Source organism: Sapajus apella, unplaced genomic scaffold (genome assembly GCF_009761245.1).
Source record: "Sapajus apella isolate SASKATOON/1434 unplaced genomic scaffold, GSC_monkey_1.0 scaffold36, whole genome shotgun sequence".
NCBI lineage: Eukaryota > Metazoa > Chordata > Mammalia > Primates > Cebidae > Sapajus > Sapajus apella.
The window spans coordinates 12,186,799-12,202,613 of NW_022436976.1; the positions used below are offsets into that span (position 1 = coordinate 12,186,799).

The 15,815-nt window shown below is 35.2% G+C and overlaps 1 protein-coding gene across 1 annotated transcript in view; it reads left to right on the forward strand.

Annotated features, from left to right (window-relative positions):
* LRRIQ3 (leucine rich repeats and IQ motif containing 3) overlaps window positions 1–14,284 on the forward strand; it is a 144,318-nt gene extending 130,034 nt beyond the window's left edge. Inside the window, exon 8 of the mRNA XM_032297092.1 lies at window positions 13,341–14,284. Within this exon, the coding sequence (XP_032152983.1) occupies window positions 13,341–13,497 (157 nt within the window). The 3' untranslated portion in view covers window positions 13,498–14,284. The remainder of the gene's footprint in view (window positions 1–13,340) is intronic.
* Window positions 14,285–15,815: the final 1,531 nt, after the last annotated feature.

Below are 15,815 nucleotides of genomic sequence, written 5' to 3' on the forward strand. Positions count from 1 at the left end.
TTTAAGTTTCATGATACAAGTATAGAACGTGTAGGTTTGTTTCATAGGTATACATGTGCCATGGTGGTTTGTTGCACCTATCAACCCGTCTTCTATGTTTAATCCCCACATGCATTCGCTATTTGTCCTAATGCCTTCCGTCCCCGCGCCCCCCATCCCCTAACTGGTCCCAGTGTGTGTTGTTTCCCTCCCTGTGTACATGTGTTCTCATTGTTCAACTCCCACTTATGAGTGAGAACATGCAATGTTTGGTTTTCTTTTCCTGTGTTAGTTTGCTGAGAATGATGGCTTCCAGCTTCATCCTTCTCCCTGCAAAGGACATGACCTCATTCCTTTTTATGGCTGCATAGTATCTCATGACATATTTGTGCCACATTTTCTTTATCCAGTCTATCACTGATGGGCATTTGGGTTAGTTCCATGTCTTTGCTATTGTGAATAGTGCTGCAATAAACATATGTGTGCATGTATTTTTATAGTAGAATGATTTATATTCCTTTGGGTATATACTCAGAAATGGAATTGCTGGGTCAAATGGTATTTCTGGTTCGAAATACTTGAGGAATCACCACACTGTCTTCCACAACAGTTGAACTAACTTACATTCCCATCAACAGTATAAAAGCGTTCCTATTTCTCCACAGCCTTGCCAGCATCTATTGTTTCTTGACTGTAATAATCGCCATTCTGACTAGAGTGACTGCTATCTCATTGTGGTTTTGATTTGCATTGCTCTAATGATCAGTGATGTTGACTTTTTTTTTTTCATATGTTTGTTGGCTGCATAAATATCTTCTTTTGAGAAGTGTCTGTTCATATCCTTTGTCCACTTTTTGATGGGGTTGTTTTTTGTTTCTTGTAAATTTGTTTAAATTCCTTGTAGATTCTGGATATTAGACCTTTGTCAGATGGATATATTGCAAAAATTTTCTCCATTTCTGTAGGTTGCCTGTTCTCCCTGATGATAGTTTCTTTTGTTCTGCAGAAGCTCTTTAGTTTAATTAGATCCCATTTGTCAATTTTGGCTTTTGATATGATTGCTTTTGGTGTTTTAGTCATGAAGTCTTTGCCAAAGCCTATGTCCTGAATGGTATTGCCTAGGTTTTCCTCTACAGTTTTTATGCTTTTGAGTTTTACATTTAAGTTATTAATCCATGTTCAGTTAATTTGTATAAGACATAAGGAAGGGGTCCAGTTTCAGTTTTCTGCATATGGCTAGCCAATTTTCCCAGAACCATTTCTTAAATAGGGGATCCTTTCCCCATTACTTGTTTTTGTCAGGTTTGTCAAAGAGCACATGGTTGTAGTTGTAGATGTGTGGTGTTATTTCTGAGGTCTCTGTTATGTATCATTGTTCTATATGTCTGTTTTCGCACCAACATGCCGTTTTGGTTTCTGTCACCTTGTAGTATAGTTTGAAGTCAGGTAGCATGATGCCTCTAGCTTTGTTCTTTTGCTTAGGCTTGTCTTGGCTGTATGGGCTCTTTTTTTGGTTCCATGTGAAATTTAAGGTAGTTTTTTTTTCTAATTCCGTGAAGAATGTCAATGGTAGTTTGATGGAAAAACATTGAATAAATAAATTACTTTGGGCAGTATGGCCATTTTCATAATCTTGATTTGAATTCTTCCTGGTTGTCTTGTGAGGGTATATGTGTCTAGGAATTTTTCCATTTCTTCTGGATTTTGTAGTTCATTTACATAGAGCTGTGTATAGTATTCTCTTATTGTAGTTGTATTTCTGTGGGATCAGTGGTGACATCTACTTTATCATTTTTTGTTGTGTCTATTTGATTCTTCTCTCTTTTCTTCTTTAATAGTCCAGCTAGCACTCTATCTATTTTGTTAATTTTTTCAAAAAACACCTCTTGGATTCACTGATTTTTTGGTGTCTCTATCGCCTTTATTTCTGTGCTGATCTTAGTTATTTCTTGCCTTCTGCTATCTTTTGGATTTGTTTGCTCTTGCTTCTCTAGTCCTTTTTTTTTTTTTTTTTTTTTTGCTTGTTTATGAAATCCATTTTCACTCTTGTAGCCCAGGTTGGAGTGCCATGGCATGATCTTGGCTCACTGAAACCTCTGCCTCCCAGGTTTAAGAAATGCTCCTGCCTCAGCCTCCCAAGTAGCAAGAATTACAGGCTTGCACCACCATGCCCAGCTAATTTTTTTTTTTTTGTATTTTTAGTAGAGATAGGGTTTCACCATGTAAGTCGGGCTGGTCTCAAACTCCTGACCTCAGGTGATCCACCTTTCTTGGTCTCCCAAAGTGCTGGAATTAAAGGTATGAGCTACCACTCCTGGCCTTTATCTGTTTTAATTGTGATGTTAGGGTATTGATTTGAGATCTTCCCAGCTTTCCAATGTGGGCATTTAATGCTTAAATTTCCCTCTTAACACTGCTTTAACCACATCCTAGAGATTCTGGTATATTATCTTTTTGTTCTCATTGATTTCAAATAATATCTTGATTTTTGTCTTAATCTCATTATTTACCCAGGAGTCATTCAGCAGCATGTTGTTAAATTTCCACGTAATTGTGTGGTTTTGAGTAAGAGTCCTAATCCTGAGTTCTAATTTGATTGCGCTGTGGTGTGAGAAACTGTGGTGTGAGAAACTGTGGTGATTTCAGTTCTTTTGCATTTGCCCAGGAGTGTTTTACTTCTAATTATGTGGTCAGTTTTAGAATAAGTGCCATGTGGCACTGAGAATAATGTATATTCTGTTGATTTGGGGTGGAGAGTTCTGTAGATCTCTATTAGGTCCGCTTGATCCAGAGCTGTATTCAAGTCCTGAATATCCTGGTTAATTTTATGTCTTGTCGATCAGTCTAATATTGATATTGGGGTATTAAATTCTCCCACTATTATTGTGTGAAAGTCTAAGTCTCTTTGTAGGTCTTTAAGAACTCTTGCTTTTTTTTCCCTCTTTTTCCATTTGCTTGCTAAATTTTTCACCATCTCTTTATTTTGAGCCTATGTGTATCTTTGCACATGTGTGTCTCCTGAATACATCACACCTATGAGTCTTGACTGTCTATCCAATTTGCCAGTCTGTGTCTTTTAATTGGGGCATTTAGCCCATTTACATTTCAGATTAATATCGTATGTGTAAATTTTATCCTGTCATCATGATGCTATCTGTTTATTTTGCATACTAGTTGGTGCAGTTTCTTCATAGTGTCATTTGTCATTATATTTTGGTGTTTTTTGCAGTGGTTGGTACCAGTTTCTTCTTTCCATGTTAGTGCTTCCTTCAGGAGCTCTTGCAAGGCAGGCCTTGTGGTGATGAAATCCCTTAGCATTTGCTTGTCTGGAAAGGATTTTATTTCTCCTTCACTTGTGAATCTTAGTTTGGCTGGATATGAAATTCTGGGTTGAAAATTTTTTTCTTTAAGAATGTTGACTATTAGCCCCCTCTCTCTTCTGGCTTACAAGGTCTCTACTGAAAGGTCCACTGTTAGTCTGATATGCTTCCCTTTATAGGTGACCTGGCTTTTCTCTCTGGCTGCCCTTAACAGCTTTTCCTTCATTTCAACCTTGGAGAATCTGATGATTATGTGTGTTGGGGTTGATCCTCTCATTTAGTATCTCAGTAGTGTTCTCTGTACTTCCTGAATTTGAATGTTGGCTTTTCTTGCTAGGTTGGGGAAGTTCTCCTGGATAATATCCTGAAGTGTGTTTTCCAGCTTGGTTCCATTTTCCCCATCTCCTTCAGGTACTCCAATCAGTCATAAGTTCAGTATTTTTACATAGTCCCATATTTCTTGGAGGTTTTGTTCATTCCTTTTTATTCTGTTTTCTCTAATCTTATCTTCATGACTTATTTAAGCAAGGTGGTCTTCAAATTCTGATATTCTTTCTTCCACTTAGTCTGATATTCCACTCTGATATCCTTTCTTGCACAAATATCAGCTATGGATACTTGGGTATGATTCACAAAATTCTTGTGCTGTGTTTTAGCACATCCGATCTCTATCAGATCATTTATGTTCCTCTCTAAACTGGTTTTTCTAGTTAGCAGCTTCTCTAACCTTTTATCAAGGTTCTTAACTTTTTTGCATTGGGTTAGCACATGCTATGCTTCTTAAGCTCAGTGGATTTGTTATTACTCACCTTCTAAAGCCTACTTCCGTCAATTTGTCCATCTCATCCTGTGACCAGTTCTGCACCCTTGCTGTAGAGGCATTGCTACCATTTGGAAAAGAAGAGGAATTCTGACCTTTTGGTTTTTCAGTGTTTTTTCATTGATTCTTTCTCATCCTCATGAGTTTATTTAGTTTCGATGTTTGAGGCTAATGACCCTTGGATGAGGTTTGTGTTGGGACTTCTTTTTTGATGATGCTATTGCTGTTGCTTTCTGTTTGTTTTTCTTTCAGTGATCAGGTCCCTCTTCTGGAGGCCTGCTAAGGTGTACTGGAAGTTCATTTCAAACCCTATTCATCTGGTTCACTCCTGCACCTGCAGTTGTCACTTGAGGAGGTTGGAGAACAGCAAAGATGGGTGCCTGCTTCTTCTTCTGGGATCTCTAACCTCAAGGGGCACCTACCTGATGCCAATAGGAATGCTCCTGTATAAGGTGCCTGACGGTGTTGGAGGGTCTCACCCAGTTAGGTGGCACAGGGAGCAGGACCCATTTAATGAAGCATTTTGACTGTCTCTTCTTGAAAGGAGTATGATTTGCTAGGGGGAAACCCACTTGTCTGGGCTGCCCAGATTCCTCGGAACTAGCAGGAGGAAAGACTAACTCTGCTGGTCTGCAGAGACTGTGGCCACCCTACCCCTTAGGGGCTCAGGCCCAGGGAGATCAGACTTCTGTCCCTGAGCCCCTGGCTAGAGTTGTTGGAATACCTGCAGGGAGGCCCCACCCAGTGCAGAGGGATGGATCAGGGTCAGGCTTGAAGAGGCACTCTGGCCACAGTCTGCCACAGCCAGTATGTTGGGCTGTAGGGGGTACCTCTTGGGACCAAGCCATCTAGCCTCCCTGGCTCCAGCAGGGGAAAAGTGCATCCTGGAGCTATAGATGGCTGCTGCCTTATATCCACCCCTTAATGTGTTAAGCAGATATCAGTCACAGTGTTGGCTGACAACCCTCCCGCAAGGACCTCAGGGGCCTTAGACAACAGGCAGCCACAGCTTTGGTGCTGGTTGCCCCTTCCCGGGGTCTTGCCATGCTTAAGCAGATTCTAGTTGAGAATCTGCATGGCTATGTGGTTGGGATCCTAGGCCCCAGTGCATGGGTTCATGAGTGGTATCTTCCAATCTGTGGGTTGCACAGTTCCATGGAAAAAGCATGGTTTTCTAGCCTGGATATCACACTTATTCCCCGCCTCCCTTGACTGGGGTGTGGGGACTCCCCTGCCCCATGTGGCTTTTAGGTGGGCCACCATACCACACTGCTCTTCCTTCTTCTTTGTGCTCTGTGGGTCATGTCAGCTGCCTAGTCAGTTCTTTTTTATTTTATGTATTTAAATTTTGGGGAGACAGAGTTGTACTCCTGTTGCCCAAGCTGGAGTGCAATGACACAATCTTGGCTCACTGCAACCTCTGCCTCCCAAATGATTCTCCTGCCTCAGCCTCCTGAGTAGCTGGGATTACCAGCATCTGCCACTACAACAAGCTAATTTTTGTATTTTTAGTAGAGACAGGGCTACACCATGTTGGCCAGGCTGGTCTCAAACTCCTGACCTTAGGTGATCCATCCCCCTCGGCCTCCCAAATTGCTGGAATTATAGGTGTGAGCCACTTCACCCGGCCTAGTCAGTTCTGATGAAGAGCCTGGATACCTCAGTTGCTGGTGCAGGATTTGAAGGCGGTTATGATTTTTTTGATGAGAGTCTCCAATCACCTCTGCTTGTGGTCAGTCATTTTAGTCCCACCCCCTCAAGATAACAACCTATTTGCTCCATCTTTCTATTTCAGTGCCCAGTATAGTACCTAGTTAACAAATTTATTTAACACATATTTATTGAGGAAAATAGGTGAGAATTTAAATTAGTAATGGCTGTATATAAACTCATTTAAGTTATGTAACAACCATTGAGAAGAGAGTGTTTTATGTATTTGTACTTAATATTTAAGCCATTTAGAATAAGAAACAATACATATTTTTCTAAATGCTTTTATAATGAAGATATATAATCAGAATCATATTAAATTTAGACTAAAAATATAATTAGCCAAGTTATGAAAGTAGCTTCACTAATCATTATGCTAAGTAAACTTTTGAGTACAAGTGCTTAATTCATGACAGTAAATTTGTCCTGCACTTTTTTCTTCTATCCCTCTGTGATCACTGGTGTTTCTACTAGGTAGTATTTGCCTTCAGTTCAAATCATTCAACTACTATTTCACTTCTGGCTCTTGAAGAGTTCTCTTACAGTTGATGTAGGCATATAAAGATTGTTTGGCCCAATAAACTGAAAATTGAGGTGGGAAATATGGCAAAAAGCAATGAGATTAACAGAGTTACCTAATCATACCAGCAAACAAAAACTACAAATAGACAATTAAAATTTCGAGTACTTAAATAGGTTTATGTCTGACACTTCTGTAACAATGACAGATTAGCAAGAAAAAGGCATACCATACAATATAAATAAATAAATAAATAGAAAAAAAAAGAAAGAAAAAGGCATAACAAATTTATCTCATCAAAATTTTATGTGACCTGGAAGCTTTCTAAAATGAAGACCCAGGGAATACTGTTTTTATGCTTAGGTTTGATGACAAATAGACAATTGCATAGATGTCTGATTGGACCAAAAAAAGGGGCAATTACCTAATAGTAATGAACTGGGGAGGAGGTACCAAGCAAGGCCTGTTTGTTCAGATTCTTCTGGGCTTTTCTATGTAATATTCCTTCCTTCCTGGTTTAAAGCATGGCACTTGTCACAGTGTTTAAAAGAGAGGAGGCAGAAGTTCAGAGCAATCTTTCTACTTCTGCAAGTTTCTCAGTTTCCTTCAGCTTAAAATACTTAGTGTGCCAATGTGCCATATTTTGGGGTAGGATTTTTTGCTACTCCAAAATCCAAACCTTCAAAGAGAAGGCTTAACTAAACCAGAGTGTTACTTCACTTCAGTTCTCCCCTGCCCTGCCATACAAAAATAAATAAGATATTCCTGATCCTTTGAGAACTCACAGTCTAGTGGCAAACATAAGCATACATTTCAAGTATTACAAAAAATAGAAGTAGGAGAAGTACAATTGTTGATTCAAATTGGAAAAGCAGAGAGACAAGGGGAGACTATTATTGACCATTACAGTAGAGAGGTGAGGCAAGGAGAAGAGGATGAGCAAAGTTGGAAAGTTCAGAATAGATAAAGCTAGGGGAGAGCAAGGAGATAGGGAATATTCCTGTACCTATAGCAGAAGGTTTATGAAGATGAGTTGAAGGTATGATTGCTTGAGAAACATCAACTTGATTAAAAACAGCCTCTATGTCTCCATAGACAGTTGTACAGTGAAGACCATTAGGATTCCTACCAGAAGGATATATTGCATTTCACATGTGTATTTTATCATAAAACTTTCTTTTTAAGAAATATTTCAGAAAATAATTCTTAGGACACACTTTAGACAAAGCTTTCTCAAACAAATGCAAAAAATATAAACTGTTTTGTGGTGAAAATTTTAAAAATTTAAACTAGATTTGGTAAAGTAGGAGCTCTGAAAATTAATGACTCAAAAAACTTTAACTGACGGTTAGTAAATTTAAATTTTATTAATTGCTAAAGAACATTTTTAAGAACATAAAACCCTGACGCACACAAATATAAAATGAGCACATGCCAAAGATATCATTTAACTCATTAAAGAATAAATCAGTTATGAGAATTCAAAGAGCATTTATCTATATCTATATCCATTCTTTATCTATGTCTATATTTATTTCTATTCCTATATCTATATTGGCAATCAAAAATGCTAACTAAAATAAATTCACAGGTGCAAAACTAGTCACTATCCACTGGGCAATAATCAAATGTAACTTAGCTAGAAAAATTATTGTATTTCTATAAACAAGAATCATTTGTGTTGGTCACAGTTAGACTTGTAAAATTGTTCAAGGAGATTGAAAGGCACAGATAATTCTGAGGGGTGTACTAGGCAGGACCCCTGGTAATTTATTTTTTAAGCTTTCAATGTCTTTCACAGATTTTTCTTCAGATATTAGATTGAAGCTGATCAGCCACAATTTTATCCTAGTGGTATTTCAGATGGCCAAACTATGTATATACATATTTAAGGCTTGTATGGAAACACTTAGAGATCCTCAGAACTGCTTATTTAAATTTTTAAATACCAACATTTTTATAAGCCTGTGCCAGAAAGTAATTTTAAATAAGGAAAAGCATTTGCCTTTTCCTACTTATAAGCAATTTAAGTTATTTACTGATGTGTTTTACATAATATTTTATTAAGTATGAAAAATATTGTATACTTCCCCCTCCAAATTTAAAATCATTTTCTTTAGTGTACATTTTGTGTGTGGTCTGTGTGTGTGATCTTTGGAAATATTTTCTTATTTTAGTAGTTATTTTCTATAACTTATTTTCAAGTATTTTGGAAAAGAAATGAAAGCTATTATGATATACTGAAACACAAATCTAGCCCAAATCAGTCTAATTTAATCAGCTTAGTTTTTCACAGTAAATTGAATGTCTGTCCATGATTTTTAAAGAATACAGACTCAAACAAGCATCCTAATGTATGTTAACTAAATTGTCTTCTCCCATAAGCTACTGAAAAGTATTAACCTTTAGAACACATAAGAATACAGCAATGTTTTGGTTATATGAGTAGTATGTCCCAACAGACATCTTTGAATTTTGCTCTAAAAATTTTCAAATAAAGATTAGGTAGCAATATACTGAATGGAACTGTGATCAAAAAGTGAATCTAACTAGAGACTTTTGAAATTTTTCAACTCTGGTACTTTTTCTGCTGATGATTCTTTTTCTTTTGACTTAAAAGCATTCTGATAAATTTCAATAACTAGTGAAGTCATTACTGAAAATGTAGCTCCCTAATCCTGCTATGTGGAATGAGAAAGAATAAAAGAAAAAAGGGGAACCATAAAGCTCTAATTTAGAAAGTTGATAAAATACTCACAGGAGTATTTAAGCATTAATTAAAGATAGACTTTGAAATGAAAGAATCTATGTATCAGATAAAAGCTATTCATGGATTCTCTAAGATATTCTTGTCTATACTCTGAGAAAGTGATGATACTGTTCAAGGCAGGACAGCAAGGTGTCTTGAAGTAGGGTATCACTGAGCGTGGAAGAGCTAGAAAATAAAGTGGTTATTCAATTACATTATCTTCAACTTGTCCTTATATGGTAATCAATTGACCTCCCATACTACTTTCTTAATTTACTATGGTCTTTACATCATTTTGACTTATGGAAGCTTTTTTTCTCCATCGAATTTTTGCCATAATAATTGTTAACTTCCAAATTCATAAGAACAACTCTCCCAATTGCCTAATATCAGCACTTTTGGACACCAACAATCTTTATCCTATCTAACGTTAATAAACTAATTTCCATAGACACAAATAAAAACCCTCTTATCACTTGGAATTGCCCCATTTCTTAAATATTCAACTCCTATATATTTATTTATAGCCAAAATCTATCTCTTCAACTCCTTTCTTTACTTTCACCACACATATTCTCCAAATATATGGTGACACCCATCCTTCAAATTACCTCCTTTATACACGTATTTTCATTTCAGGTGTAGGCTCCAGGGTTCTTTGACTGAATCGTTATTTTGTCCATTTTGTCCAATGTCTCTAAAGTTCTTTCATTTCATTGCCTCAATTATGCTAAAATGTTCCTCACAACCCTCACCTTGGAATAATCCAACTATATATCTGCATTTCCTGTATTCAGATAAAATACAGATTTATGACAATATTAATTTTATGGTCTCCAACTTTAGCTGCTTCCACAGTTGCTTGCTCTTTCTCCTATTACTTAGAAGAGCCATTTAAAACCTTCACCAACAATATAAATTTCTATTCAAACACCACTTATGGCCTCTCCTTCTCAACAAGATACTTTGTCTATTCCCCAAAGAAATTTTAGGTCTTCAAGCTTTAATTCATTCAACTTCCTATATCCGTATTTATAAAATTCTATATATTTTATATTTACTGCAACTTCCTTTTCTGCTGTCTCATGATTAGGTTTCCATTTTTCTGGTAAAAGCTAATAATCTCTCTACTTACAATTCTTCTAATCTTTACAATCAAGTAATGTAAGGCTGCTGTGTTAGTCAGAATTATGACTCCCAAGAAGGTAGATAACATGTCCTCCTATGATTCCCAGGACTATGAATATGATGAGATAGCATACCTATGAATGTATTGGTAAAGGGACTTTACATGTAATGTAATTAAGGATATTGCTTAATTAACCTTAATATGAGGAGATTATTCTGGATTATCCAGATGGTCCCAGTGTATTACATGAGCCTTTCAAATACAGAGACAAGAGAGAACATCAGATTCAAAGTATGAGAAGGATTTTACATGATATTGCTGACTTAAAAATAGAGGGAAGCACAGGGAAAGAACGAGAACCAAATTAAGTCTGACGACAGCCACTGATCCTGAATGAGGACCCCACGACCTGGATGAGTACCACTGCTCTGGCTGACAGGTCTATTTCAGCCTTGTGAGACCTAAGCAGAAAATCCAGCTATCCACAATGTTCCTGGACTCTTAACCTAAGAAAACTAAGAAATTTTATAAGGTGGTTGTTGTAAGCCAATACATTTATGGGTAAACTGTTAAGCAGGATGGAAAATAATAGAGATTCCAACTTTGTTCTGTTTTCCCAAGATTATGTTGATTGTTCTATGACTTTTGCATTTTCATATAAATTTTGATAAATATAAAACATTTAAATTTAATACATTTAAAATAAAACTGAATTAAATGTAATATATACTTAAAACAAATGTAAATGTTAATTTCTCATTTCTGTTGAAGAGGCTGTTGGCAAATTAATTGTAATTTTATTAATCTATAGATCCATTTGGGAAAAACTGACATCATAATAATATTATCTTCCAATCTTTGAGATGATATAACTCTCCATTAATTTAGATCTTTTTAAATTTCTTTCAGCAATATTTTATAATTTTTAGGTACAGGCCTTGCCTATCTTTTATTACATTTATGTCTAAATATTTTATGCTTTTCTGATCACAATGTAAGTGGAATTGCTTTCTTGATTTTATTTACCAACTGTTTGACACTGGTATACATGGATACAATAATATAATTGATTATTTCATGTTTCACATTATTTAATTCTTTTAAATAGTTCTTTCACTTACATTTTGTTCACAGTTTACAATGTTTATCTGTAGGAGGACTATTTTAGTATATTTCTTGACTTAATTAGTACCCTTTATTATATATGCAAGGTCCCTTTGCTATGATTTCCACTCTGCTATGTGTCCAGACATGACTGTTCTCCTGAGTTCTAGGCTTATAGTGCTAGTAGCTAACTTTTAGCTGCTACTAAAATGATTATTAAATGCTAGGCACTCCTTTAAGGATTTCAAATATGTTAGTTCATTTACTTCCTACTAAACCCTATGAGTAGAAATGTCCTCTTGATAGAGATGAAAAAAAATGATACAGAGAGAACTCAAGTCACCTATCTAAAATCACACCATCAATACATTTCAGAGCCAAGCAGAATGGCTTTACTACCTGTACTCTTAACTATAACCTATCACTTATCAATAGTCAACACTGTGGGCATCACCACATGAATAACTAGGCTCTTAAAGCTCACCATTTCCAATCAGAACTATAATCTTTCTTCCCATCTTGTTGCTCTACCTACATTTCTTTATGATGTATGCCACTGTTATCCATCCAGTAAAGTGACTTATTTAATGTTAGTCATTCGCCTAAGAACTTTTAATGTATCAACTCACTTAGTCCTTTACTAACCCGATAGATTAGATTATCTCCTTAACAATGAAGAAAATGAGTCAGAAAGGCATGTCCAAAATCACACTGTCAGTAAGCTACAGGCTTTTTAGACTTAAGCCTCTCTTTCTCTCCTCAAGTTCAGATTTCTGAGTATACCTACACATAAATAAAGTGTTTTATGATCTGGCCTAAATTTGTTTCTCTAGCCTACCTGCTCCCCTGTTCTCCCTCCCAGACTGTATGACCCAGATAATTAGATAGATGTCAGTTCTTGGAGCATGCCAAGCTGTGCTACCCTCTCTACCTTTGTTCGGCTATGTTCTTCCTATAAAAATAGCTTGAACAAAATTTTCTTCCGCTTTCTGGCTGGAAAATACACATCTTTCAAGACTCAGCTCAAAGGTTATTTTAACTCTAAACGTTTCTTGTCCCCCCCACCTTGCTCTCTAGTTTATCAAGTTTTTACTCAATTTTTGCCCATTTTGACTTGTTATATAATATTTTCACTATGAACCATAACATCTCATTTATACATTCACATACATTTATTTTTCTTAACTTTTTATAAGCTTCAGGTAGTTATATCATGCCATATTCATGTTTCCAGCATCTAGGGTTAGTGTGATGCCTTAAAATACATAATTGTTGAATAAGTAAGGATTGATGAATAAATTTTCCTAAGACCTGTGACATTTCCCTGGTTTGGCAGAGTATTAGTCTACTAGGCTGCTGTAACAAAATATCACAGACTGGGTAGCTTAAACAGAAATTTATTTCTCACGGTTCTGGAGACTGGAAATCCAAGAACAGAATGTCAGCAGTTGTGGTTTCTGCTGAGCCTTCTTTCCTTGGCTTGCAGATGGCCAACTTCTCCCTGTGTCCTTCCATGGGCTTTCTTCTGTACACTCACATCTTTGGTGTTGCTTCCTCTTCTTATATGTATACCAATAATATTGAATTAAGACCTACCCATATAATGTCATTTAGCCTTACTTCTTGAAGACCTTATTTCTAAATAGTCACATTCAAAGACACTGGGAGTTAGGCCTTTGACATATGAATTTGGTGGAATACATTCAGTCCATAACAGAGTGGAAGAAGTAGCTAGCTTGGATTTAGTGAGTCTAGATGTATTTGAAGTGATGACATAGGGTGGTTTAGATGCCTCTTTGGAAATCTAAATTTTAAATTATAGCTTATTTATATATCACATAAATATTATATCATTTAATGATATAACAGTTATATAAATGGAGTTCTTTCTTTCTCACTTGTATATGCCTATTTCAAAGACATCTAATCATCAATAACAGTCTAATAGATTGCTGTGGTTTTAATAATTTAAAAGTATGTCATTCTATTACCTTCTTTACTCCTCTTAGGTCTCAAGAAATATATAAAAGACACTGTGAAGAAAAATTTGTTATGGATATGATTGCCTTTAAAAATGCCTGTGAAAGACTTCAAGATGCCAAAACAAAAGTAGCATTTGTGAAAACAAATTTAGACTTCAAATTTCCCAATGGACTAACAAAATGAACCAATGCCAGATCACATCCTATGATCATCTTAAATTATAGTCATTATTTTTAGTTGAATTAATTTGAAATAATACTCTAAAACAAGAAATATATCACAGGATGGATTTATATATAAATATTCTAAAAAATATAAAATGAGTTAAAATGTTTCTCTTACTGGTCATAATTTAACTTAAATAAAGTTGACTTAGCACCTCTGAAAACTTTCTTATATATCCAGATGCCCAAGGAACAATTAAAACTTTTATTTATTGCAGACAGTGTTGTAGTGACATTACTGAGATTCTGTTTGATATCCACTCTGAATATAGTAATTCATAAGCTAATTTAGGTTTCTCTTGAAACCTTAGAATAGTAATTTCCACTCCAACTGCTGACTTTTATTAAGATACTGTGTACTTAAATTACTTTTATTACCTGTTTTTATATTTAATTATATTTCCTGCTTATTTTGTTAAAACAATTTCATTTTTAAGTAATGTTTCACTATTTTATCAGTGATTTGTGCTGTTATAAAATTCAGAAAATATGAACTATGAAAAGTAAATTAAACATTCTTCTCACCTTCCTTGAAAATTGTAAGATTTTTGTATGTTTACTTTTGCTGTGTTTGCCCTGTTTGGTACGTATATGAAGACAGGGAAAAGAGAGAGAGAGAGAAGCAAGAGAGAACCCATATAATTATATGTTGGAATCATAACATATATAGAAATGGTATATATTAACCATAAGTCTATTTAATATGTACCAATGGTAAAAATTTTGAAAAATAAACTGTTGAAAAATAAAAATCCTTTGTAAAATTTACATCAATTTTGAATAGTGATTTAATATATCTAGAAATATAGATTTAATATATCTATATTTAATATAGGTGTCTCACTATAATTATGACTTTGTTCACTAAATACAATGTAGCTAATGATATTCATAATTTCTCTTTAATTACTCATTGGTTACATATGTAAGTTTTTTAAAACATTGTTGCTTTACAGATTTTCTAATTTTATGTCTATGGTTAATTTCCAAAAATCATGTATTTTACAACAGTTGTGCTTCTATGCTGGACTGCTAACAAATAATGGTAGAATTTTCCTAATTTTCTGTAAAATAATAGCTGTCTTTTTAAATCCATGGCACAAGGTCTCGCTTTCTTCATAATTAGAAGATAATTAATAAGCAAGTCATATTGGTATTTCTATTTATTCTGCAACAAGAACAAAGGGACACACTGTGGGGTTGTAGAAGGCATGACAGCCCTACGTTTCACAGCAAGTTAGCTATTGTGTTACCCCCATTTTCTGTTCTGTGTTTGGAAATAATACATATATTTTAGAGATTTACTTTACATAAAGCATTTAATAAAGGTAAGTGTGTAGCAGTGGAGGCAGAAGTCTTCTTTGTATAGGATTGTCAACTATTTATGTAAACTTTGAGAGGCATTATCAAGGAATAGTAAGCTTGTTTGTGTGATATGTTTGGATATAAGTCATTCCTTCAGTCCAAACATTAATTGAATGTTTCTCATCTTTATGCCCTCATTTTATCCTGTAAAGGTTTTATAGCTTTTATCACACAATAAGTAATCAATAATTTACTTGACTATTTTATATCCACCTGTGAGCTTCTTTAAGAAAAATAATATTTTACACATCTCTATTTATTACTTTTTACTAAGGCAGGTATGCTATGCACAGTTTTTTTGTTCTGTTTATAGCTTGTTTTTCCTATTTATGTACTATCCTAATCAATCTTGTGACATTTACTGCCACTTACTATTTCTGTTTTGAAGAATTCAAAATCTGTATCTCTAGATTATGCTCTAGATTTATATATTGCCTCTGTTTTCAAAATACATGTTACACACCTCTACTTTGAAGGCCTAAAATATTTTATATCATACATTAAAATAGAGTTTATTTTTGTTTTCTTACTACTCTCCACCCCTACCATATCCAGTTTCTCTTTCTGTATTCCCCAGATTCATAGTCATCTACATGGCTTCCCATATTGAAAATTTAGAAGACATCTTTGACTCTGTTCTCTTACCATGCCGCGTATTATTCAATATTATGTCCTATACATTTCATCTACAGAAGGTTTATATGGCAGAAAATAGCTGGCTTTTCACCAAATTCATTTTCTCGTTTTTTCAGGGCACAACTAGTCTGTATTTCCTAGCCTCCTTTTCTGTCACATGAGGCACACAACTGACCTCTCACCAATGGAATCTAGGTAAAAGTGATGGGCAGTCCTTCCAAGCATTGTCCTTCCATATAAAATTTCTCATGATCTTTCCTCTAATTTGGCCACCTT